The sequence below is a fragment of the Podarcis filfolensis genome (assembly GCF_964270895.1).
Source record: "Podarcis filfolensis genome assembly, chromosome: 4".
Taxonomy (NCBI): domain Eukaryota; kingdom Metazoa; phylum Chordata; class Lepidosauria; order Squamata; family Lacertidae; genus Podarcis; species Podarcis filfolensis.
The window spans coordinates 77,346,229-77,372,414 of record NC_139607.1 but is presented as its reverse complement, the minus strand read 5'-3'; the positions used below and the strand labels follow the sequence as shown (position 1 = coordinate 77,372,414).

The window sequence follows — 26,186 nt, the reverse complement described above, 5'->3', positions numbered from 1 at the left end:
TATTCACATATATTTCCCTCCCTTTTGTTTAAAGCAGGAATGGCTAACATGTGGCTCTTGTGATGTTGCTGGATTGCAATCAACCCCGACGATTGGCCATACTTACTAGGGCTGAGGAGACTTGGTAGTTCAACAACATCTAAAGGGCCACAGGTTCCACACACCTGGTTTAAAGCAGCTGTTGGTTGTTGGCATCTGTCCATCTCGGGAGACAATGGAGAAGTGTGAAGTCAAACTGTTGGAAGGTTGCAGCACCTTATGTGGTTGTGGAGACAAATATGGAAGAGACATGTTTTGTTTCAGCTAAATAAATGGGTACTGCTGAAGCATCTGACAACTATTAGCAACTCTCAAGTAATGCTAGAATGATTGTATTATCTTGACCACTGTTGGGAAAGGCCCTCATGCTTGAATTTAATTATCCAAATCTTCAGTGAATTATCACCTCCACTATTTAAGGCAAGTATGCCTCTGAATGCCAGGTGCTAGGAATCACAAGTGGGTAGAGTGCTGTATATATTAGTTTAAAGAGTGCATCTTAAGAGTCACGGCAATAGCTGTGCAGGTGCTGTCCCAGCCACCTCACCTGAATGCTTTGTGCTGAGGAAGTACCCACTTGGCCCTTTCTAGAGTGGGGGAGACCCAGCACCATGGAAAAGGAAGTAAGTGGTGGAGAGGAGGATTATAGACAGGGGTGATACAGGCAGTACAGTTTCTTGCACTGTCCCAGTCCTTGTTATAGTCTTAATTTAGCAGTCTCCCTACTCACAACTGACCACCTTTTTCTTAGTTTCCTCATACCACATGTACAGGAGGCAAACAGATGAAACAACACAGGTTTCAAGTTGCTTTCTCATAGTGACAATGACAAAACATTCTTCAAAGCTTCGTTTTATTTCAAAACAAAATTCAAACGCTACATGGAAAGAAAGCAGCAGTGTGACTGTAGGCCATGTTTTCAACAACCTTTAGAATTTGCATTTCTCCTCACCGCCGTTGTTGCCATTAATTATAGGTGACTTAACTTGAGTCCATCCGTGACAAAGCCAAAACTGAGCAAACTCTGTAATACAAAATTTTTAAAAAATCTAGTGAAGTATCAAACCAAAATCCCAAGCCTACTGGTGCTGATTTAAAGTTTGACAATTGCCACCTTCAGTCAGAATATGAAATATGCACACACACACACACAATGATATTGTTTGTAATTAACTCAGATTGGGCACTCTGTTTTTGTGGGGAGCAGGGTTTTTTGAAGTATTCTTTTGGCTGGAAGAGGAATATATAAATATATTCAGTTTGCCAACTGGCAAACACCACTTCTCAACACAGAAAATAGGTATTTTTCACATTGATTATTACTATTTTATTATTAATGTAGTGCCATCTGTGTACATAGTGCTTTAAAGATTTTAAATGGTTGCTGCCCAAAAAAATCAACAAAGGAAATGGAGAAAGTGGAGAAAATGGATGCAATGCTAGGCTCTGTAACAAGCTGAGATATAGTGGGGTTGTGCAAAGGCTTTATAGAAAAGTGCAAAAGGAAAAGGAAGGGGTGATGTCTTTTGAGGGAGCAGGAGATCTTCTGATAGGTGAGAGTAGTGAAAGTGGAAGAGTAAAGGTCATGAGCAGGGATGTGTCAATATATAAGGATGGAGAGCTAAGAGGATTGGCTTTGGAGTGCTTTCAAGTTAACTTGTGCTATATTCATTAGTAGACAGGAAACCAGTGTTGATCTAAGGCAGGGGTAGGCAAACCAAGGCCTGGGGGCCGGATGCGGCCCAATTGCCTTCTCAATCCGGCCCACAGACAGTCCGGGAATCAGCATGTTTTTACATGAGTAGAATGTGTCCTTTTATTTAAAATGCATCTCTGGGTAATTTGTGAGGCATAGGAATTCATTCATATTTTTCCCCCCAGAATATAGTCTGGCCCACCACGTGGTCTGAGGGACGGTGGACCGGCCCCCTGCTGAAAAAGGTTGCTGACCACTGATCTAAGGAGAGGCATCTTATGATTAGGACAATGAGAATGGTGAATTATTTTGGCATTCAGAAAGCTGAATAGATGCAAAGGGACCAAGTTAAGACAATGGAAAACCAGTGAGGAAGAGATTGGAAAAGTGTAAGAAATGACCGGGACATGGACCAGAGTTTTCCCAAGGTAACAGATAGAAAGGGCTATATTTTTGCAATTGATACAGGCAGAAGTGACACAATTATGCTATGGATTAAAATATGGGGAACATAGGATTAAAAAAATGAGTCAAAAATAAACCTAAGGCTACATGCCTTCCCAACTAGGTGGTCAGATGCCAGAAATTTTTCACCCAGACTGTGGAATATTATCTGAAGAGGAGGTAAACATCTTAAGCATGACTTTGCAAAAATGTTCTATTACTGCCAATAATACCTCCATATTAAAATATTAAGATTGATTTGTTTATGTGCAGTACGCACACGCAGCACTTGTACACTCAATATCCAAAGGAGAAAGGGACATGGGATCTTGCTCTCGAGGTCATATGATCTCGAGCCTTGCACTTTTCCCTTTCATAATTTGTTGTAATGTGTAGGGCTGCTATCAGATGGAATCCAACATCTGAGAAAAAAATTAATAGCATCAATATTTAAAGCTTATCAAATCTGCAGCAGCTGAGATAATAATGTAGCTATATCACCATCCTATGGAGCCCAGGCTATGGATATTCGTTTACAGAAAAGATAGATGCCTATAGTTAACCAGAAAATCGAAACACAGATTGGAAATAGATCTTCTCATGCATATGTATGTGTGTAAATAAATTCCATGTTGTACCTTTCTGCACATTATGCTGATATTTAATTTTTAGACAAAAATTCAGAACACGCCACCATCGTTGCTTGGATTATTCGACAAAGTAAGGGTGCTTCTTCCAAGTGCATTTATGGATTGGCTTCGGGAGATGCTTTTCTGTCTTGATCATCTTTATTTGAACCTTCTTGGGCAGTTTCACCAGCTACAAAGAAAGCGACATAAGCAGCCTGAAATTGAATCTTACATGGATTTATCTATACGTGTTGATCAGTGTCGTCTTCCAAGAGGAACCAGGAAGTGTGGCTGGTTCCCAGCTCCCACCATCAACCTGTTGCTGTATGCAATCCTGTCTAGCTACATACTGCTGCATTATTTCCCTTTCTATCTCTACAACAGATATCCTCATCCAACTTTCCAGGCCAACTCTAGGTCGCTTTATTTTATTTTTACCCAAAGATAAATGATTTCAAAGCCTCTGAGGTTGGGATTAGTTAGAGAGTCAAGTACTTCACAGAGTGAAACACACCAATCATCATAACACAGGGGTAAGGAACTTTCTGCTCCACTGGACCAAATCTCCCCCATAGCCCAACTTTGACAGGTGGGTGTGCTGACCCATCTGTCAATCATCTGATGGATTGTGGGTCAAAGCTGACCCACAAGGGTGGTGGTGGGATACAAGCAGAGACTTCAATCCTGCTTTTTTCAGGAGTCTACAACAGCAGCAGCAGAGTCAGCTAATTAATATTGATAACAACTGTTAAAGTGATATTGTAATGGCACTAAAAATATTTAAAACCTGGGAGAATACAGAGGTCTTACCTGGCACTAAAATACATTAATGTGGGCACCAGGCAGGTATTTAGGGGAATTCTGCAATTGGAGTGGGGTGGGGGCACTGCCATGAAGGCCTTCTGTCTTGTGCAAATCTTCTTCAGTTCAGAATGAGGAGACACCTACAGCAGGGTCATGTAGATGCTCAGCCAGACATCTCTGAGAAGCCCACAAGCAGGGCACAGGATAATACTATTTACTGCTACTGTTCCCCAGCAAATGACATTCAGAGGCATGATTTGTCCCTATGAATCCATCTGTACTTTTAAGAGTCATCCAGGTTGGTGGCTATCACCACATTTTGTGGCAATTAATTCTATAGCTTGATTATGGACTAGAAGAACAGCACTGTTTTAACATTGGAGTCTCTGGGATCAGTGCAGATATTGCTACTAACACCTTTCAACAGATCATTTATTGGCTGCCTGAAAATAAATTGGCATCAAGGAGGTGAGAATCGATGACATTTTCCAAGATCAGAAGAACAAAAGACCTTTCCACTTTATACTCTATATCAGATAGTAGCTAAAAGGAACAACAACTCATTAAGCTTCAATCAGATCTGTAGATGCAAAAATGTAGACAAACACCTGAGCACAACATTCCAAAAGTACGCAGAAAATATTTTGCAACTGGTAATAATTTGGGAATTGTGTGAACTCTTCCTCCCTCCACCTCTCCTTCTATTAAGCAAAAGATTATACTCACCGGGTGTGGAGCTGTCTTCTTTTGATATGATAGTTTTCTGCTTCTTCTAAAATAGAATTAAAGGGTTTTTTTATATTAAAAAAGCGAGTCTTTAAAAAAGCGAGTCTTCTGTTTCTTTCTGCCACAAGAAAACATAAAAATTTATTTTTTCTACAGGGTGACAGCCCATCAAGATAGAGCTGTTCCTGACAGAATGAACAAGCAGTGCATGTTCCTTCACTGCTTATGTTGTTTTGTCCAATGGCTGTGGAGCAATTATCATGATGTAAGTTATTAACATAATCTGCATGGCAAGGTAGCTGGAGAACTAACATTCATACCTCCACAGATGTCTTCCACAGTAAATAGATCTCCTTTGATGTTGCCCAATCAAGGGGAACTACATAATCATCTGGTAATAAAGCGTCTACGAAACAAGATTTTGCACAAAGTGGTTATTTGACCTACATACTGCAAATAACGAAGAGTAACTATAACCTGAGAAGCATGCTTGTAATTTTAGTTGTTACTAGTGTCACAACCTGAGCATGCAAAATACAGATACCCCATAGTTGACTCACACATGCACTGATATCTTGACTTCTCGTGCCGTTAAAATATTTGGGAACTAGCAACAAAGAGTATGCACGAATTCCGATAAAAATAATTATTGTATTGGGAGATCCAAGGATCCACTATGCGGGGCTAGATCAACTACTGTTCATGCACCCATGCAGTTATCACTTGATGTTGCAGTAAATAATTTGTGAACCTACAAGGCCACATAGATAACAAAAAGTTTTGCAAGTGTCTGTATAGATGTAAACACACTGTACTGGCCAATAAAAAAAGGTCGGTGTGGCAGCACAGAGAATGAAGTAGTGTATAAAACAGAATTTATGTGGGCAAAAAAATCCACTTTTTTCATATGCCCATATGGAGCAGCTTCATACTGATGAAGTCTCCTGGTCCATCCTGCCCAATTTTTTTCAGTTAGCATCAGTTTTCCATGAGGCAGAGATCCTTCCCAGCATCTACTGCTAGAGACAGAGTTCGGGTAGGGGGTGCCAGGGCATTACATCTGGGACATCCTGCAGACAATGCCTCTGATCTCATTCCTTCTTTATAATAACACATACTTAACATATTGCACAACCACAAGATATGGCCATGGCTGGTGGTTTAGATGGCTTTTAAAAATCTTAAGACAAATTTATGGAGATTTGTCAGTGACAGGTAGCGCTTAATTTTCTTCTGTGGGTATGTGCATGTAGACTTGTTACATGTTCCGAAGCAAGCTGGGAAGAAAATGCTGAAAACAGTAGCTGGGCATTGAATTTGTTGTGTCAAGCAGTAGTGAATGCTTTAGAATCTACAAATAATTGAACCTCCATACTGTGTTGAAACTGAAAGCTGGATTTTGTAAGCAGAATTAAGGGGACCAAGAGTATGCAGAAAGTGAAGGACCCAGGTAATCTGTAACCACATTCAGTAGGGAAAGCAGGCCTGCTAAAATAAATCAGCACTTCTCTTGATTTTAGGCATGATTGAGGCTATAGAAGAACACAATATGGAACAGCAGTGTAATTTTCCCCACTGCAGTATTTCCCTCTACAATTACAAATGTTGCTATTGTAACGCAAGCCTAATGAAGGAAATTGGGGAAAGTCACTAAATGTGTATATAAGACTTGTAAAGGAATAACATAACACTTGAAAAGGCCAAGTTTGTGGGCTCAGTTAATGTTCCAGAAACTGCTGAAGGCTATGTCATTGCTGAAGGTAAGCAAGTGTAGACTGAAATGCCCATGGATAGGAGACCACACATAAGGCTGAAGTATAAATAATATTAATGCCAAGCTGGCAATGGTTAAATCCAAAGATTAAGAACACTTACTGGAGGGTTAAAATCAATATTTTGTGAATGTATAGTGATTTTTAATTTTCATTCTAAAATAGCCAGAGGAATTTTAGATTTATTGGATGTTAAACACTAACCATTACCCAAAAGCATTTAGTCTCTATTAGGAAAAGTTAAGTCCAAAGCAATACAGTGGTACCTCGGGTTACATACGCTTCAGGTTACATATGCTTCAGGTTACAGACTCCGCTAACCCAGAAATAGTACCTCAGGTTAAGAACTTTGCTTCAGGATGAGAACAGAAATCGTGCTCCGGCGGCAGCGGGAGGCCCCATTAGCTAAAGTGGTGCTTCAGGTTAAGAACAGTTTCAGGTTAAGAACGGACCTCCGGAACGAATTAAGTACTTAACCCGAGGTACCACTGTAATGCTTTGGACTTAACTATACACACACTCATACACACACACACACACACACACACACACACACACAGCAGTGGCTGGCTCACTAGGCAACTTTGCTAAGCAATAAGTACCTAACTTGCCAAATTGTATTACTTGTTTTTTTCTTTTTTCAAAAAAAAATAGTAGTTACCCAGTGGAATTCCTGGAGAACCAAAATGTTCTACTAGTTGAAGTGCAAATCCTAGGGATAAAGGAAGCCCCAAAACACTGGCTTTCATTTTCAAAGGGTATGGTTCATATTTGATTGGGGAATACTCTGGCTGCTCAGTTTCATTAACTTCTTGTATCTTTTCAGAGTTTTCAGCAGAAGAGTCTGTTTCTTGAACTGAACACAAAATATCTGGCTGAGTAGTTGAAACATCTGAAGATATGTTCTCCCTCTTTGTGTTAGCATCCACAGCTTGATCAAAAGCAACAACTTGCTGTTCGCTAGGTAAGGAAGCTCTACAAGACACGTAAGTACATATCTGAATTGTAGGAGCGACTACTTTTGTTGAGAAGTCCATAGATTTCTGTGCAAATTGGCTGGAATATTTACATAAGAGAGGTTCTACATCAAGATGAGGAGATGATTCTATTACTAAATCATAACTAGAAGGTACTGGATGTTTATAGCAGCCAAGGCTTTGCTTGTTCTTTTCTCTAGCCTCTTCATTTGAAGTCTCCTCTTGTTCCACCAGTACAACAATATCCTTTAGTACTTGCTCGTCCTTTCTAACTGGAATCTGTCTGGGTAAACCAAAGCTAGGGGCCAACTTGAAGATCCTTTTGCATCTTCCTTTTTTCCTTGGTGTAGCTAAAAGGCTTACATTGTTTGGATCACTGGTTTTAGTTCTAGGTTCTGTCATAAATTCACCTGTCCCAGGGCATGGCATTCTATGGATGTTCTCTGTTAGCTGGGGTATTTGAGCACAATCTGTTATACTGTTATTTCCATGTAACACTTCTCCTTTCACTAATTCTTTATTAGGTTGATATTCAATCAATTCTCCTGTCATTCCTGAAAATACTTGCTTGGGCCTCCTCTCCCTCTTTGGCCTTTGCTCATACATGATCTTAGATGTACCATCAGGCCAAGTCAAACAGGAATTACTTTTGTCCAAGATGGTTTGGGGCTGTTTGTCAGCCAAGTCGATAGAAAAGAAAGCCCAGGTATTTCCCTCATTCTTTTTTGATAGCCCAGGAAGATGAGGAGCGGCTAATTTTTCCTCATCGCTGAGCAGTTTCCTTTCTGGGCCAGATTCAAGTATGACTTCAGTAGATGCAGCTTTGTCTTTGTCTTCTCTATTTGTCAGTATTTTTGTACTATCTTCAGTAACGTGGTCCAACTTCAGAGAACCGTGCTTTTCATACTCCAAGTCGTTGCTCTTGCCTTCTACAAAGTTTACATTTTTTATTTCATTTGGCAAATGATCACTGAATGATTGTTCAGTTCTGTTTTCATTAGGAGCAGATGGCAAATGCATTAGAGGTAAACTACTGTCTCCTGCAAAAGCTTTCCTTTTTAATGAATTGTCCAACACTGGATCCACCATATCAGAAACAATGACATTTCCTTCTTGCAACTCACTATGTGTTAGACTGTTATCATTGGCAGAGTCACTCTCAACACATTTTTTCAGCTCATTCTGGTGCCCAATAACATATGCTGATTTTCCATTGTCTTCTGAATCTTCCAGGCCACTCTGTGATGACTCTTCATCACTTGGAGTGAAATGTCCACCTGACGTTTTCCCCATAGCTTTCATGGTAGCACCCTTCATTCTTCTGTTCCTCTTTTGCTTCCTCCTCTGTTTCATCTTGTGCAACCTGTGCTTCTTCTTTACAACCGACTCCCTAAACAAAATAAGAACTAAATATGAACAAATTATTAAGAATAATCTTAATAAAAGCATAAGTTACAAAGTTCCTAATTAAAATGAAAACCCCAAAACATGACGCATTTGAGTTGAAGAAAAAACGAGGTTGTCCAGAAGAAATAAATGTATTTAGAATACATTTAGGATATAGCATTTCCTTAGCAGAGGTTAATAAAGGTAAATGTAAAGGGACCCCTGACCATTCGGTCCAGTCGTGGCCGACTCTGGGATTGCGGCGCTCATCTCGTTTTATTGGCCAAGGGAGCCGGCATACAGATTCCAGGTCATGTGGCCAGCATGACTAAGCCGCTTCTGGCGAACCAGAGCTGCGCACGGAAACGCCGTTTACCTTCCCGCCAGAGTGGTACCTATTTATCTACTTGCACTTTGACGTGCTTTCGAACTGCTAGGTTGGCAGGAGCAGGGACTGAGCAACGGGAGCTCACCCCGCCACGGGGATTCGAACCGCCGACCTTCTGATCGGCAAGTCCTAGGCTCAGTGGTTTAACCCACAGCACCACCCGTGCACAGTAGAGGTTAATACTGCAGCCTAATTTTTGCTTTTGGTTCAGTGAAATGAGGGAAATTAAGGCTGAGTCTGCATATGCAGCATAATGAGGTGCTAGAAAAGACTGCACCACTGGATTACAGGTGGATATAGTTTTTGAATGTTGAAAAATATCATTAGGAACATCAGTTCTAGAACAACCCTTTTTCTCTGGTAGTACTTTTCCAGTTCTCTGCCACCAGTTATGTTGCATGAGTTGACCTAGGCATGTCATTTTTGTATGATTGCAAGTGCCCAAACATTCTTATGGAGCAGCTAGATGCAAGTGTATCTTTCCAAACAATATAGTAATAAACTCTTTTTTAAAAGCAGGCCAATCAACAAGGGCATGATCCTGTCAAAGTTAAGTACTCTTAAGCCCCACTAATTCAATTAGAATGACTTAGACCTTGACTGTAGGTTTTCAAAACATATTCTAGTGCTTAAGCCACTGTTTTACGGATGTGAAAATAAGGGGAATTATTTGAAAGTAGTGCTTGGCAAATGTAAGATTGTGTTGGTAAACCATCAAAATTGTAGTAAGCCTATTCTGACTATGTATTGAATTCAGCATTCACGGGTAGCATTATTACTTAGTATGGCTGCATAAAAACAGAGATGCAGTTGGGGGAAGAGTGACAAGCTGTTGGCTTGCTATCTATTCCTAGTGTGCATTTGACAAAATGTCTGAAAGACAAAGCTTGAAAGTGTGTAAAGGAAGTATTAAATCTCTTGCATCTGGTGCCATCAGTACACTAATGACACCAATATTCTCTTCTTTCCAGTTGAGTCCAAGGAGGCGATAGAGTTTTGAACCAGGGCCATATCACTGAAGGCATAATATGGGCCAATAAATGAGACTCATCCCAGAGATTCTCCTGATCGCTAAGAACAGGGAACAAGATTGTTGCCTATATTGGATGGAACTACATTCCTCCCCACAAATTAGGCTCATGGTTTAGGAATAATCCTTGATCTAATCTTAAACAGAATCTTAAGCCTTTCAAAATCTTAAGCTGCTGCACAAACCGCACCCGTTCTTAGAGGAGCTCAGGTTTTGGTTGCACATGCCTTAGTTAATTATTTGGACTACTGACAGCACACTCTTCATAGTGATTGCTCTTGAGAAGCATTTGGAAAGTACAGCTGGTACAAATACTACTACAAAAGTTCCAGCCGGGGCTAGTTTTCTGGAGCATACAACTGCTTTGCCACCGCCGCCCCCAGCTGTACTCACCACTGATCCATTTCCAGGCTGAGTTCAAGATACTGGTTATCATCTTTGAAGCCCTAAATTGTTTGGGACTAGGATTTCAAGAGGACTGCCATGTAAACCTTATTGCTATCTAAGATCAACCAAGTAGGCATTTTACATGTCCCACCTTTCCCCAAGTATGATTGGCAGAAACACAAAGGGGGTAATCTACTTGGTTAATTTAACATGACCTCCTTAAGTTATATTTATGCTGGCAGGACTTTAATTTATCTGATTAGCATTATTTGGTATTTCATCTCTTTAATAATAATAATAATAATAATAATAATAATAATAATAATAATAGTTTATTATTTATACCCTGCCCATCTGGCTGAGTTTCCCCAGCCACTCTGGGTGGCTACTTGGTTTTGTTTTGACATTTTAATGTCTTGCTTTGACTGATTTCTATTGTTAGCTGCATTAGCCACGTTTTTGATGTTACCGGGCAAAGCAATTCTGTGGGAGCTGGGGGAGAATCTTTGGTGGAAGGGCTACAAATACAAAGCCCTCCTATTCACATACTGGCCCAGAAGTAAGATGGGGGAGGGGAGGGGGTAGTGACTGTAAGGGAAATAAGCATACAAGCTCCTCCCACCCACCCCCACCCCCTGCTTTGTCATGGGAACAGGGGAGCTTTGCGTCCTCATCTAAAACGACTCTCAATCTGCCTCCTATGGCTGCCAGAGTACCAACAGCCCCTTCCACAGCTGCAACAAAGAGGCCTCTGGGAGCAGACATCCTTGTCAACGGAGAGGGAGGTCAACAATGTCCTGCTGCCCCAGAGACACAGACCATAGGGCTGCATCCTAAATGGATCAAAATCAAATGGAAAATATGTATTCTTTCTCAAGGTAGAATTTTTTAAAACCCTACTATTTCCTTACCAAGCAATTAGTTCACCACCAACCACTTTTATACCCACAGCCCACCCTCTTCACACAATGTGAGTATTGGAAGACACTGTGCAGAGCAGATTCATTTTCATTCACTAGATCAGGTACTTGATTCTCTCTCATTACCATTACACTTTCAAGAAGCCCACCTTGGAAATGTTAGTTCCCCTCCCAAAACACTACTCATTCTTTGTTAACACAAGTTATTTCTTGCTTCCCACCCCCCCAATTTATGGCAGCAACATGCAGGAACTATGAGCACAAGGTTTCTCTATGTTTATGACTAGGAACAATGTAGCTCCTTGCCTGCTATAAGGAGGAAATGCAGGCTGATTGTTGATAAATCATGCCAAGTTTTGGCAGGACAATCCACCCACACTTACATGATGTAACTGCATCACGCTGATGAATGGGTGGAGCTACATTTACACATCCCACTCACCACTGGGGGAAGACACCTTGCCAGTTACTACAAGTGAGACATTTTTACAATCCCTGTTATTGATACAGTGGTACCTCTGGTTGCGAACGGGATCTGTCCTGGAGGCCTGTTCGCAACATGAAAAGAGCACAACCTGCAGCGGCGCATCTGCACACACGCAGGTTGCGATTCGTCACTTCTGCGCATGCGCGTGGCATCATTTTGCACTTCTGCGCATGCGCGTGGCATCATTTTGCACTTCTGCGCATGCGCAAGCAGCAAAACCCAGAAGTAACCCTTTGCGGTACTTCTGGGTCGCCGCGGGACGTAACATGAAAGAATGTAACATGAAGCGGACGTAACATGAGGTATGACTGTACTCAAAATACTGACACAGCAATCAAGGGACAAAATGAACATTGTTAAATATATATATATTTAACGTATTAAAGTTACCAGACTGGATATTCATAGCAACCTCTACTACTGGAAAACATTCAAAATGCAACATTTGCAAACAAATTAAGCAGCAAAATATCATTCAATTTTTTAGATTTAATAAAATTTCTATTAAAAAGTATTTACATGCACATTTCACAAATACACATTAAAAAGCGGAACACACGCAAGTCACTGAACAAAAACAACATTAAATATTTTAAAGGCTTTATTCCTGACGAGTCTGACTTATACAGCAAGCTTTCGATCCTCTCCTGCCCTTTTATCTTTTTTAAAGAATGAAACAGAAAGCTGTGCTAGCAAAAACCTTGAATAATCAAACCGAACAAAGGTAATTTGTTGCTGTTTACATACCTATACAGCAAATCTTATCAGATAAAAAGGCTACCTATTAAGAAATAATTAGAAAAGATAAAAGGCTTAGCACACTTGACTCTTACAACTAAGGTTCAATAAATTACCTTTAACTGAACATCCTACCTAACCTCATAGAGTTCCTACATATGCATATCCATGTAACCTCATTTGCAACCCTACTCAGGTTTTAAGTGTGTGGGGCAAATAAGGGTAGATCCAGAGATATACCCTCTTCACTTGCAGGGAATTGCTTGCTACACAAAGCCAAAAATTAAAATACAAATGAAACGATCTACCAGATGACGTAACAGGTTCATTTACCACACACATCAACTCTGGTCAGGCTATGCGAGAATGAGCCTTTCAATCAGTCTCTTGCCATGGCTGTGAATATCCACATCTGATGCCTGCAGAAATTTTCAGTGTGGTAGGAGCGACAAAGAATACATTCTGTGCCAACATCCCTAGAGCATGGCTACTATTTTGCTTCTACTTTTCCAGATTTAGCAACTGAGTACTTTTTTAAACAGTATAAGTTAGCATTTGAATAATTTTGACTTAAAAAAAATTACTGTTTTAAGATATTTCTGCAAAGCATAAACCAGTATCTAAAACCCTTGTGTATGTGACACAGAACCTCCACTTAAGCACAAAAAAAAGAAAATCCCCTTAAGGATGGAACACTCCATAGGCTCCCTGAAAATCTCTGGTGGCAGTTTTTTAGAGGCTTTGCTTCAAGGCAGGATCTTAAAAACTGGTAGACAGGTGGAGCAAGTCTGGTTCTCAGCCACAGAAATCATATCTTTGTTAACTAACCTTTAAAGATATAGGAACTATGTAAGTTTCCCCCCGCAGTAGCAAAAGTATGTTGGTTATATCTGATCACCAATCCAGGGCTGACACACACACTTACTATGATATTTTTGCAAACTTGGTGCAATGTAGCAGAAACTACACGAGCAAATGAGCAGGGCTCTGAACACAAGAGCAAAATGATAGAAAACATACAACCAATCTATTCTATGAAGTCTTCAGCCTCTTTCCCCAAAGTTGACTTGTTTTGCAACTCTTGTTGCGTTCTTCAAATGAGGCACGTGTAATATGCATGTACTTTATTGGTTATGTTGGTCATTCTTGTGCTTTTCTGCAGCAGCCATGCATTTCCAATGGAGCTTCCATAGTAGTTCACGATATACTAAGTTGCTGGTCTTCCATATATATGGTTACTAAATCACAGTATTTACCAAAGTGCCAATTATAAGTATATCCTTAAATATATCCTGCCTTTTTAATGACTGTATGACCACAATGCAGTAGCACGAATGTTGAATCTCCATGTTAAAGAGCAATAAAAGAGGGAGAGAAATGTACTTGAGGCAAACTGCAGGAACATTTTTAAATTGAACACCCTGGGTACCAATTATTTACACACTCAGCCCACAGCTTATAATCCTAGCTATTTAAATGAGGCTATTTTTGTATTAGTGATTCAGTGGCTTCTACAGAAATGCGGTAAAAAGCATTATATTGTTTAATTGTGTAAGCTAGCTTAATGCAAAAGTTGCAAATGTGATTGACATTATTTTAAAATCCTTTCCTAGTTAATGCCAAGAAGTTGAGATTTCTACAGTGACTGGTGCAGCCATCAGATTTTCATTTACATACATATGAGCAATTAGCATTTTCCTTCACAGAAGCCTAAAGTTTGTCTTGCTCCACAAAGGTCTCATATTAACAGCCCCTTATTAGTAAAACTCAAAACCAGGTTTCATAATTGTCTTTGACAATTAAGTGATCAGCATATAGTAGCAGTAATTTGCAGTCTCTTTGCTCACCTGGGGTGAGCAATATTTGTCTCTAAATAAGCAGGTGAGTAGCAAACTATCTCTGCCTCCCCAACAACTACTGCCCTTTAAAGCCATGAAAAGCATATGTGCAACTAACAGATAACTACACTGTGCTTTCTCAGATGGAAACAATGCAGAGCTGAAATAGTTGCCAAAGGGCCAAAGCAGGCACTTTTGAGTAGCAATACTGAAATAAGATGGCAATGGCCTCCTAAGAATACATATTTATAAAGCAGATATAAGCCGTTTTTATTTTGTTTAGAGATTTATAGATACCAACAAGTTTGACAAAAGCATGTCTCCAGAGCAAACACAAAAATGTTCTGAATGTAAAGTCAAGATTTTTCAACTGTGTGTCATGCAAACATATTTCTTTATCAAGAAATGGAAAGTGCGTCTTTTATGTTAGATTTATTTTCCATGTAGAACAGGACAAATAAGGTTGCTTTAAGACAAAGTCACTACCTGATATTCCCAAGAGTTACCTCTCAACCCACAACAGGAGAGCCCTAATGGACCACACTGGTATTTTAATATTTTCATTCAACTTAAACCATAAAGCTAGACTCAAGACACTAATTGTATTACACTGACAATGGATTGCTGAAACAATAGTACAAGAGAGCACATCAATTGAGTGACAAGAAAAGAGGCAAACATTCAGTAAATTTTCACTACATGGTAAAAAACCAAAATTAGAACAATAATTAAGCCTCATGCCAGCTCAGCCTCAAACTTCTGATGAATTGGCTACTGCCTATATCATAGTTCATGTAATGTGTTTTTAAGTAACTGGTTCCAATGTCCACATATATGTATACAGTTCCAGCTTTTTCAATGTATTTCATTTATTGCTTCTTTCATGACAAAGCCGCATAACCAAACAAAAAAAGCAAACTTTCACATACCACAATAGTGTGAACTTAGAAAAAGACAATGTAAACTTCAAATTAAAATCTCAAGAACTGAACTTATCAGGATTCCATTTAAACTGTATGCTGATGTTTTGAAGTCACAGGTTTTAATTGCAGGGCAGGGTCTAGACTACTACTGTCATAACTGACTGACTGAACAACAAACAACCTCAAAGAATAAATGGCGATGGAAAAGTGAGCTTCAGCTTGATGTCAACATGTGATTAATAAACTTAACTGAAATAACTGGTATAAAGTTGTTAGACCTGGACTGCGATTGAAAGCAGTAAAAAAAAGGTTCAAATGCAACACCTATATATATACTGAGTTATTCTTCTGGTTACCTGCATTTATTAAAAATTCATTATATTCTATTCAGAATTCTTAAAGAAACTGCTCAGCAGTTTACAATGCAAAAACTCTTGTGTCAAAATCCAATGATAAACCACCTGGTGTATCCACATTGTCACAGGGCTTAATCAAAACCAAGATTAGTACAAATATATATTTTAAAAATATTTAACATTCAATTTTAATATTAAACATGTATTTACATTATTTATAAACATTCCCCAAGGGATAATTATCTGCATTAAGATTATTTAACCCTCAAAAGAAAGTAGCAGAATAGTTTGGAAACAATCCGACACTAGGAGTTAAGCTGGCTTTAAAATTTCAATTTATTAACGCTGTGTTTTATTATAGCTTGCTTTCTGAAAAGAGAATTAGCCTTAGCAAGTATACCCTGAGTTATCGGCTATTTGATACACTGAAAGTATTCCAAGAGTCTGAAGAGGCTCCCCACCTCTGTCTTCTTTGTGGAGGTGGCCACTGTGAAGTTTTGTGAAAAGGCAGGACCGAATTCATGACAATCGGTATTGATATTTGATATTCGTATCTTTCCAACATTTGAACAATCTTCTCACGGTTGACCCCATGTTCATTCCTCCTACAGAAACAAGAAATGAAGTTCAAGTCTGATCAATTTATAGAATCTCTCAGAATGCTTTCAAATTGTCTTTATTCAAGAAGCTTGTCCAGGGTCAAGCAGGTTCCTATATGTTTTTGCTCATGGGCAGAAAGACAGCTGGCAAACAGCAATTTTTGGCAGAAAGGATTAGGCTGCTGCTGCTCTCCTTTGCTATTCCTTTTTGCAAAGTTGTAGTTTTCCAGTGGTCATTTTTCACTAAAGAGCAAAACCAAAACCTACCACCACCAGCCCTGTCACTTAAATGAGCATCATCATGATCCTAAGGAAATTATATGCATGTTTCTTGAAGATCTGAAATTACGTTTGAATGAGAAAACACTAAAAAAAGTCTGACAATATTTTAATCTAGGTTATATTTTTAGGCGGTGCACCCAATAACTCCATTTACTGCTTTCTTGAAATAATTATAAATACTGGCTTGGATCCAGTGGAGTGACGGCATATGCAGAAGGCACTTCTGTTCACAAAAGGGCAAGTCCCCAATTTAAATCAATTGCAGCCTGCCATGTCATATTCCACACCCTTCAGGAGTGACTTTTCAGGGGCTGTGAAAAAGTGGGAGGCAGGAAAGCTTTGTTCTGCAAGCAGAACAGTTTGTCAGATCCAAATAAAATGCACTTCCATTATGCTTTCAGCAGCAGCCTTATTAAAAATAAAATAAAATTGAAAGCTTTGTAAGCTTCATCAGACTGTTATTACCATTCATTTCTACTAAGCTTTATGTATAGAAAAGGGGAGGGTGAAACTGAAAGGTGTGCAGAACACAATCCTCAGTGAGACAAGCAGATACAATGGTTGTCAAAAGGAGAGTTAGTGGCAGGGTTAATGCTGAAGAAGTAGGGAGAAGCCTACTGCCATTGTTCGAAAGCTGACTCACTGGTTACATAACCAAAATAATAAACTTTAAAGCTTTCGTGTATTTTGAAATAAAACCAAAACATAGACCTCACTTTTCTAATTCTTCTGGGTCAAACTTCCACCATGTGTCTGGTTCATGGAATTCTATTCGGTAGCCCTTTTCTAGAGCCTAAACAAAGATAAAGAATTATGGTTATAAAAAGAATAGTGACAGAGTAGTAACTTCCAAAATAAAGTATAAGAAACTAGCTTTTCTGATAAAGGCTGCTATTTTATACACATATCTGGGTGTAAGTCCATTTAAATATGTAGAATTTACTTCTGACTAAGATGCATAGGATTGTGCTGCAAGTTCAGCAGACTGAAAAACAGTATTTTGCCGGAAAAAAGGCTTAAGATTTACAGAAACATACATAAATTATAATAAGCTGAAGGTAATACAAAATGTAGATTATGTCAAAAATAAAATCAGACTGATTAATTCATTTAGTTTTCTCACTGAGAAGGAAGTGAGTTTCCATAAGAAATATGCTGCTTTATTTACCGCTTCTACATAAGGTTTCATTTCCCAGGCTTGTGTATTAGTGTTGTCTATTATAATTGGGGATCTTCCTTGATCCATTGCTTGTCTTGCTGCAATAAAATCATAATAAATTATACAAACAGCAATTATAAATATCACTTGCTTCAATTAACAAGGTTAGAAAAAGAAAGTCTTCTGTAAAATTGCCAACAATACAACAAACTCCTCTCATTAGATCTCTCATGGATCTCATTAGAATCAACTTCAGGTCAGAGGCAAAGTTTTCCTATATAATACCAATAGCTGCCTTATCTGTTCTTTCCCACCAAGGTTCACAATTGACCAAAACTGATTAGTTTATTAGTCAAGTAATTCCAAATAAAGAGACTTCTGTAAGAAATTGACAAAGTGGCCTTTGCAAGCCAAAATGGTTGCATCTACAAAGAGAAGACAAGCCAGCTCCTGTACACAAGAATAGTGTGACAGTGATACTGTTGTGTTTGGGGCTGAGTAGAGCTCATGTGCATTTCATAACTGCTACCACTGTAGGAGTATGATAATTCCTACCACTGTAGGAATATGAGAAGACCTGTTTAAACTTTTACATGCCCCAGAACTACCAAGGGCGAAGGAGTTATTTCCTTTATTGCACCTGACAACCACAGGCTCATTTGTCCAGTCTTGGGAAAAGAGATGTATCCATTCTGTATACTGGAATAGGCTACTAACTGCACATGTTGGTGGATCTTCTACCACAAACTCTTGTATCAATAAATCCATACTTTTAAGTATATCATTAACAAAATTATACATGATTAATATATTCACACCTCTCTTCTGGTTCCAGTCATGAGCAGCACCTAGTTGAGCAACATTATATGACCAACATCCATTGTTCTGCCGAAAGTATTCATCAGTGCTGAATATTATGCCATCACGACTCTGACCAAGCAGAATACTGTTAAAGGAAAAGGCAACACTATTACAAGATAGCCAAATCTTGTTTTTGGAAAGCAAAACATATTACACTTTATTCGTTTATTTTGGAGGTACTTTTGGTTTCCATTGCAAAGCCAACTATTTATAAACCTCATATTTATCTCACTACATTTCACACCTTCCCTGAAGCCCAGAGCACAAAACTTCTCTGGTGAAAACTTCTACATCAGCTCACTTGCTAAAACTGGCCATACAATATTGGCAAAAAATATTCCTGGCTTCCTTCATTTTCCTTTCAGTCCACAAAGACTGTAGAAAAAATATCCCAGAGGATACAAGATGTGAATTTCTACTCCTGATGGACCAACTGTGGGGTCATCCAGACTTGCTTTGTAGAACATAAAACACTGAAGGGTCAGCCAATCTGCACAAGTTAGAACCTCATTACCTAGAATGCTCCATGACTAGGAGCAGTTTTAAATTCAGCCACAAGAAACACTCAATAGATAATCTACCAACCATAGACCACAAAAGCCATAGTAAATGCCTGGCATTAAGGTGCAACAAAATTATTTTGTTGTACCTAGTTTCTACTTTTAATGTTTTGTTTTTAAACTTAAAATGCATGGAAACAAAAAAGTACTCTTTATAGCCCTACATGCATTAATCCTTACACCAAACTACCATTATAGTTATCTCATACATGGGAAAAACTCTGGACAAGAACTTTCAGACCAAATCAACCATAGCTGAGCTGAAATTCAAAGTCAGGACTCCTAAGATCCCAATCCCTATCTTGTGATCCTCAATAGAAAGGCATTCCAATATTTTTGTTTTTTTTAAAAAATATCAGCACCATTCAATATCAGCGTCAATCACTGGGAGTTTTCAGGATTAAATAAAAATAATAATGGACGGTATTCAGTGCACTCATTCTGCAAGGATTTATGCTTGTGCAATGGAATTTTCCCACCCTCCTATGCCCATGTCTTCCCCAAATTGGTTCCAGAGGGTTTGGGGGACCGTTACAACAAATTTAGGGCATGTGCATGGGGAGGAGCAAGGGAGAATTGTTCAAGCAGAAATCATTGCACTGACAGAATATTCATATAGCGCAACTTTAGATATAGCCCATTATTTATAATTATCATAACTGTTTTAATAATATCAAAGGACAGGTTATTGGCTTGTTTTGTTCTTGCTTTTATTATGTATTTTGTGTTTTTATCTTGTATTTTTATGCTGTGAACCACCCTCAGATGTACAGATGAAGGGCAGTTTACAAATTTAATAAATAACAACAACAATCACCCTTCAACTGACATTCTCAGGGCAGTACAGTATACAAAGAATACAATAAAATACAAACTAAAAGGAACAATATACAATCATGGAATTATTCAACTCAAAAGTTGTTACAAAATAGAAACAATATTATGCTTTAAACATTTAAGCAATGGTCAACAACTTTACTGAAAAAGCAAAATTAATTACTAACACATATGCCATTTAATGATTACTGTCTCACCAGTGAAATGTCTTGGGTGATCTGAATTGCTCTCAAAAAATAAAAATGTTTTAATGGAACAAAATTCTACAACATAAAATATTCAGCTTTCTTTCTTTCTATATAGATAGATAGATAGGTTGATATTGTTTTAATGTTGTATTTATATATATGAATTTTTAAAAAAAATTTGGGTGGTTGAAATGACCATGATGTTTGAAACAACAAACGATAAATCAAACGAAACAGATTTCTTTCTTAAAATTAAGTTGTCATTCTCTTACCGAGATAATGTTGTCTTCCCTGAGCCTGGAAGACCTCTTAAAATCAGAAGTTGCTTTTGTGACTCATATAACTTGCCCTCTGGAAACTGCTGAGAAACGTTGCTTGATCCTTCATCTGGATAAGTTTTAATTTCTTTCCAACATGGTCGAGTTTCACAGAAACCATTATCCATGTGTCCATCAGGCATGTTATATCCATTTCTGGTGGGCTGTATATTATGATTACTAAAATGATAGGCGTTATTTTCATCAGATGTTGCACTACTCATGTTAATATGGCTATTTTTGAATGGTCCCACATTTGGGGGATGGAAAGTATCTGAACGAAGTGATGAGGAATTAGGTTCCTGAAAATTAAAACGAGGAGTGAATTGAGGAGGTGGTGGGCCATAAGGTATTATAAAAGGATGCGTGTTTTGCCAACTAGGCCTTAACTGAGACACAGAATCATTCCAGAATCTAGAACTATCCTGTTTGTTACATAATTGTCTCATTTCCCATACATCTCTTTCATTGTTACAACACCGTCTGTTGTCACTCCTGTGACCCGATGGGTCATTGTGTGGATACTGTTCACTACCTATTCTACGATCACTTGGTGCATTATTATAAAAACACTGATCACCACCAGGTGATGTTCTACAGGACCATTCTTGAGAATTTACACAAGCCATTGGATTCCATGTATTATATTCCCCAAGTGAATTTGTTTCTCTCCCCTGTAAGTGACCATCAAAACGATTTTCATCACTTTCACTTTCAAGCTGATCAATTTCATTATAGAATTGGAACAATTCATCTTCTATTTTTGGCACATCACCAGGGAGAGCCTGTTTAGGCACAATTTCTCTCTTTTTCCTTTGATCACGTATGCAATCAGCTTTACTTTTATAAATGGGTCCAATAAAGGCTTTGCTTGTGCTATATAATTCTTTCTCTTCATTCTTATGCTCTTTGATGAAGTCATTGTCTTCTCTGTTTTTACGTATATTGGTATTGGAAGGAGGAGAAAAACTTTTGTTTCTTGTAATCTCAGTATTGTTTACTGACTTTGAAGGCTCTGATGACACTGGTATTTTACCCGTGAATGCCTTTACTTCTGCAGTTTCTTTTTCATTTTGTGCCTCTTCATCAGAAATGGACAAAGGAATAAACCCACTATGGGTTTTTTTAACATGTATTTCTTCATGAAGTCTTTGCAAGCCATCATAGGATTTACCATAAGGCTCTTCTGTTGATTTCATCCTTTTAGAACAGGGCTCTGTTGCTGATGCATCTTGACTTTCAAGGTATCTTGGCTTACACTCATCATGAAGCATCTTAAAATAATAAAACAATATGTTTACAGCATGTTATCAGTTACTCTTCTCCAGTATCCACCTACACCTGACTCATTTCCTAATTAAGGCTGCAATCCTACGCACGCTTAGATGGTACTAATCCCCATTAGGAACATAGGAAGCTGCCTTGCCCTCAGCCAGACCATTGACCCATCTAGCACAGTAGGGGCTACACCAGTAGTAACCAATATGGTGTCCTCTAGATGTTGTTGTACTACAACACCCATGAGCCCCAATCAGCACAACCAAAGGTCAGGGACAATGGGAATTATCTCAAAAAAACATAGGGAAAACATCATGTTGCCTATCCCGTTAACATTTATTTGCAGCAGTAATCCAAGTTTTTAAGCATGGGACATTCACAGCCCTACATGAGAATGTCAGAGAATGAACCTGGGGTTTTCGGCACACATAGCAGATGTTCTATTACCGAACTGTGGCCGTCCTATGAAACAGAATGGAACTTATTTATATAGGATTGTTCCATAAAGCTCCATTTTTGCACATTTCTTCCCTGAGAAAGAGAGTGGGACATAAGTGAAGGGCTGCATTTTAAAATCAGTCAGAAATCATGAGGAAGGGCCTGCAGCCAGTGCCAGATTTACGTATAAACTAAACAAGCTATAGCTTAGGGCCCCACTCTCTTGGGGATCCCCAAAAAAATAAAGAAAAAAAGATGTACATTTCCAAAATATAAGAGAAAAAACAAATAAAATAAAACCTACATACAGCAACAGTGTTTTGTGTTGTGTAGGCAAATGGCTTTAGAGATCCTATGAGATCCATAAATTAACATGGCATATATTCAACACAAAAAACAGCGACAATTTGTTGTTGACAAAGGACAGCTGGACATATAAAGGGCCCCATTACCTCCAGTAGTTTAGGGCCTCATCAAACCTAAATCCAGCCCTACCTGCTACCCTAGTAAGCACATCCGTTTAGCTGCAGGTTACTAAATAAAATGATGTCCTTGTGCGTTAGTAACATACAATCGGAGTATGTTAAATTTCATATTTATAATCACCAAACAGGCCAGTAAAATATGCTAATCTAAAGCCAGCCCCTTGCTTATCTGAGAACATAATTCCCAACAGGCATCTTATAATTTTTATTATTTTTTAGTCTCCCTGTGGGTTAATAATGAGACACAGCGACACTGTGCTATTTTAATCGTGCCCTTTTCTGAGGGACGCCCACCAGGCGCAGGTTATGGGGTGTCACTCGTTTCACGCAGCATGTCCGCGTGTTTACTAGCCAACCCTCACCGAGCCCGGGGTCTGGCCTTCCGTCATCTTCCCGTGTCACGCATCCCCCCCCCACCCGCCCGGCTGGAAACAACGTGCCCCGACCCCGACACCAGAGAGCGAGCGGGAAGCGCGGGACAAGAGACCCAAGGGATCCTTTCGAGGGACCCCAGGCGCATCCCCGCTCACGCGGACCCGACACCCAATCCGCGCTTTTGACTCTTATCCTCTCCAAAGCCGCGTTTTTAGGTAGCAACACCAACCTCAAACGGACGACGCGGCTCGCTTTTCCAGCGGGCTCCCTGAGGTCAGACGGGCACCGCCATGCTCGCGGGGCTGAGGTAAAACATACCCCCGGAAAAGCCTCCAACCCCCGCTTTCCAAAATGGCGGCCGAGTGCCGCGCCGCGCATGCGCGAGTGGCGACTGCTCTCGCGTGTGGGGGCGGAGGGAGGCGGTTGTAGTTCTCGAGGCCGGCGGCGAAAACTACAGCGCCCCGAATCCTTAGCGGGCTCACGTGACGCTGCGGAGATGAGGAACGTGGAACTCTGGAGAGGGAGGAGAAGAATTTAAATCCACAGAGAGAACACAGAGGGACAGGCTTTTTGCGGGAAGGAAAGACACGGGGCCAATTTCAATGGGGGAGAGCGGTGTCTGGGAATATGGGAAGCAAAGAGAGTTTCTTTCTCTATCCTGAAGTCCTTTACTGTACAGTATTGAGCTTTGGTGCTGATATGGTGGTGGCTGTCAACTATGGATAGTGTTACCCGCGGTACATCTTTGTTGTTGTTGTTTAGTCGTTTAGTCGTGTCCAACTCTTCCTGATCCCATGGACCAGAGCACTGCCTCCCGCAGTTTGGTCAAATTCATGCTGGTAGCTTCTAGAACACTATCCAACCATCTCGTCCTCTGTCGTCCCCTTCTCCTTGTGCCCTCAATCTTTCCCAACATCAGGGTCTTTTCCAGGGAGTCTTCTCTTCTCATGAGGTGGCCAAAGTATTGGAGCCTCAGCTTCACGATCTGTCCTTCTAGTGAGCACTCAGGGCTGATTTCCTTAAGAATGGAGAGGTTTGATCTTCTTGCAGTCCATGGGACTCTCAAGAGTCTCCTCCAGCACCAGAATTGAAAAGCATCAAATCTTTGGCGATAAGCCTTCTTTATGGTCCAGCTCTCACTCAGCCCCACTCACCTCACAGAGTGTTTGTTGTGGGGGAGGAAGGGAAAGGAGAATGTTAGCCACTTTGAGACTCGTTTGGGTAGTGATAAAGCGGGATATCAAATCCAAACTCCTCCTCTTCTTCTTCTACTACTGGGAAAACCATAGCTTTTACTATACGGACCTTTGTTGGCAAGGTGATGTCTCTGCTTTTTAAGATGCTGTCTATGTTTGTCCTTGCTTTTCTCCCAAGAAGCAGGCGTCTTTTAATTTTGTGACTGCTGTCACCATCTGCAGTGATCATGGAGCCCAAGAAAGTAAAATCTCTCACTGCCTCCATTTCATCTCCTTCTATTTGCTAGGCACATCTAGCCCTGTGCAATTGAAGAAGCAGTCGTAGGCACACCAAATAGGATTGAGTCAAATGGAGCTTCCGCCAAAGTATTATTATTATTTATTTATTTTATTATTATTAATTGAATTTACATGCCAGGAGGACTCAGTATGCATGTACAGGACTGTGCTCACATCTTCATTCGTTTGTTTTTAAAATAAGTTATGCTCCACCTGGAAGCGTTTGGGGCACCTGAAGCGAAGCACGAAATGACACCCACACCTTGCCAGGGAAGAAGGGGCGAGTGAAGATCCACATCAGGGACAAGCGGGGTGGGCATAAAGTTCTGCATTGGGTTCTGCAGCCCCCATGGATCCTGCTGCTCAAATCTCTTCACTCATCTTGCCCCATGGGCGGGCCTGCTCATGGGTGTAGTCGGGGGGTGCAGATGGGCAACTGCCCCCCCAATCAAGTAAATAACAAAAATACTTAACTTGCTGACCAATTGCATTTAAGATAATTCGGTTCTGCCCCCCCCCCGAGTCTGCCCCCCTAAAATAAATCCTGGCTATGCCCATGGGCCTGCCCTGTCTAAAACTGTCAGTGTTTAAGCTCTAGGTTGCCAAGGTTATGATTTATTTATACTTATTTACTGGCAGAACCCCTATACCTTCAAGGAACAGTTACATCAGCTGCTGGACCTTTTCTCACTCTTCCATCTCCATACCTTGAAAAAGTGCCATTGCTGTTTGAGGTGTGGGTGGGGAAATGGCACAAACCCACCCGGAAATTGTGCACTTTGATCTTAAGGATGTGAGGGCAGCTTTTCATTATCTACCAAAAGGACATTCTAATTATCCGAAAGGACAACTAATTATTCTGATTTTTCAAAATAAACAAGAAAGTGGTGCTGATGTTTTAGGGTAGAAGATCTGACTGCTGTAACTTGATTATTTCTTCCACAAGTGAAAGATCCTCATCTAAATAATATTTAAGTTAGAGAAAGGAAGATGTGGCTATAGAGTGCTTTCAAAAGGGGCCTAATATCTATACCCAGAAGTCACACTTAGTTCAATAGGATTTTCTTCCTGGACTGCAGTTTTTGTTTCCTTTTTTGCACTTTTCAATCCAGTAATTAGACATGGAATCTCTCAAGAGCCTTCTATTATTAAAACAATTATTTTCTGCCTCAGATGCCTTTCATTTTGGGAGTTTCCTAATACCCATTTCCCTAATTTTGGGAGCCTTGGTAACACACTCATGACATTTTCCTCAGCAAGAATAGTAAAATACATTTCCCAAATGATATGGCTACAGCTGCTGTAAGAATAGTACCCTGTTGTATGTTGTAACTGAATAGTTCTCTAGGATATAGGAAATAAATTGTGTATTAAAATTTTTGAAGTGTATTATTGTGTATTAAATTGTGTATTAAAAACTTTGAAGTTAAAGAAACTTCTTTAGAAATATCTAAGGAGCAAAATAGTAGTACAGAAGTTTTGTAGGTAGCTTTGGGAAATGGCCAATTGATGTAGCAAAAGAAATCTGATTGTAATATCTAATAGCAGATCACTACTTCACACCAGACTGCATACAATTTCCCCCCTAGATGGCTTGGTACAAATGGATGCCTAAAGGCACCAGCATCAGCAAATATTGCCACTTCCATATAATTAACACAATGGTAATACAACACACCTGCTCTGCATAGTGACGAAACCCAGTGAGATGATGAGTGGGGTATATAAAAAATAAAATTTATTACTACTACTACACAGAAGAGGACAGATAGTTATTAGACCACGGAGCATG

At 39.7% G+C, this 26,186-nt stretch overlaps 1 protein-coding gene and 1 long non-coding RNA gene across 2 annotated transcripts in view; both read right to left on the bottom strand.

Annotated features, from left to right (window-relative positions):
• The window catches only part of LOC310760599, a 60,435-nt gene that overhangs the window by 13,189 nt on the left and 21,060 nt on the right, over positions 1-26,186 (bottom strand). The window lies entirely within an intron of this gene.
• Positions 876-23,307, bottom strand: LOC310760462 (uncharacterized protein). Its single transcript, XM_083609006.1, has 11 exons — positions 23,149-23,307; positions 20,299-21,617; positions 18,399-18,526; positions 17,590-17,678; positions 17,138-17,214; positions 16,002-16,145; positions 6,772-8,477; positions 4,659-4,744; positions 4,339-4,384; positions 2,818-2,998; positions 876-1,063 (listed from the first exon to the last, which is right to left on the bottom strand). Exons 2-10 carry the CDS (start codon positions 21,615-21,617, stop codon positions 2,925-2,927), a joined length of 3,669 nt encoding a protein of 1,222 aa, XP_083465132.1. The 5' UTR covers positions 23,149-23,307; the 3' UTR covers positions 876-1,063; positions 2,818-2,924.

What these genes read in the sequence shown, in the direction of transcription:
- LOC310760462 (XM_083609006.1), bottom strand. Translation starts at nt 21,617, where the DNA reads ATGCTTCATGATGAGTGTAAGCCAAGATACCTTGAAAGTCAAGATGCA. An exon ending in GGGAAGACAACATTATCTCG is followed by an intron (nt 18,527 to 20,298) that starts GTAAGAGAATGA and finishes TTCCTTTAACAG; the next exon opens with TATTCTGCTTGGTCAGAGTC. An exon ending in TGACTGGAACCAGAAGAGAG is followed by an intron (nt 17,679 to 18,398) that starts GTGTGAATATAT and finishes ATTTTATTGCAG; the next exon opens with CAAGACAAGCAATGGATCAA.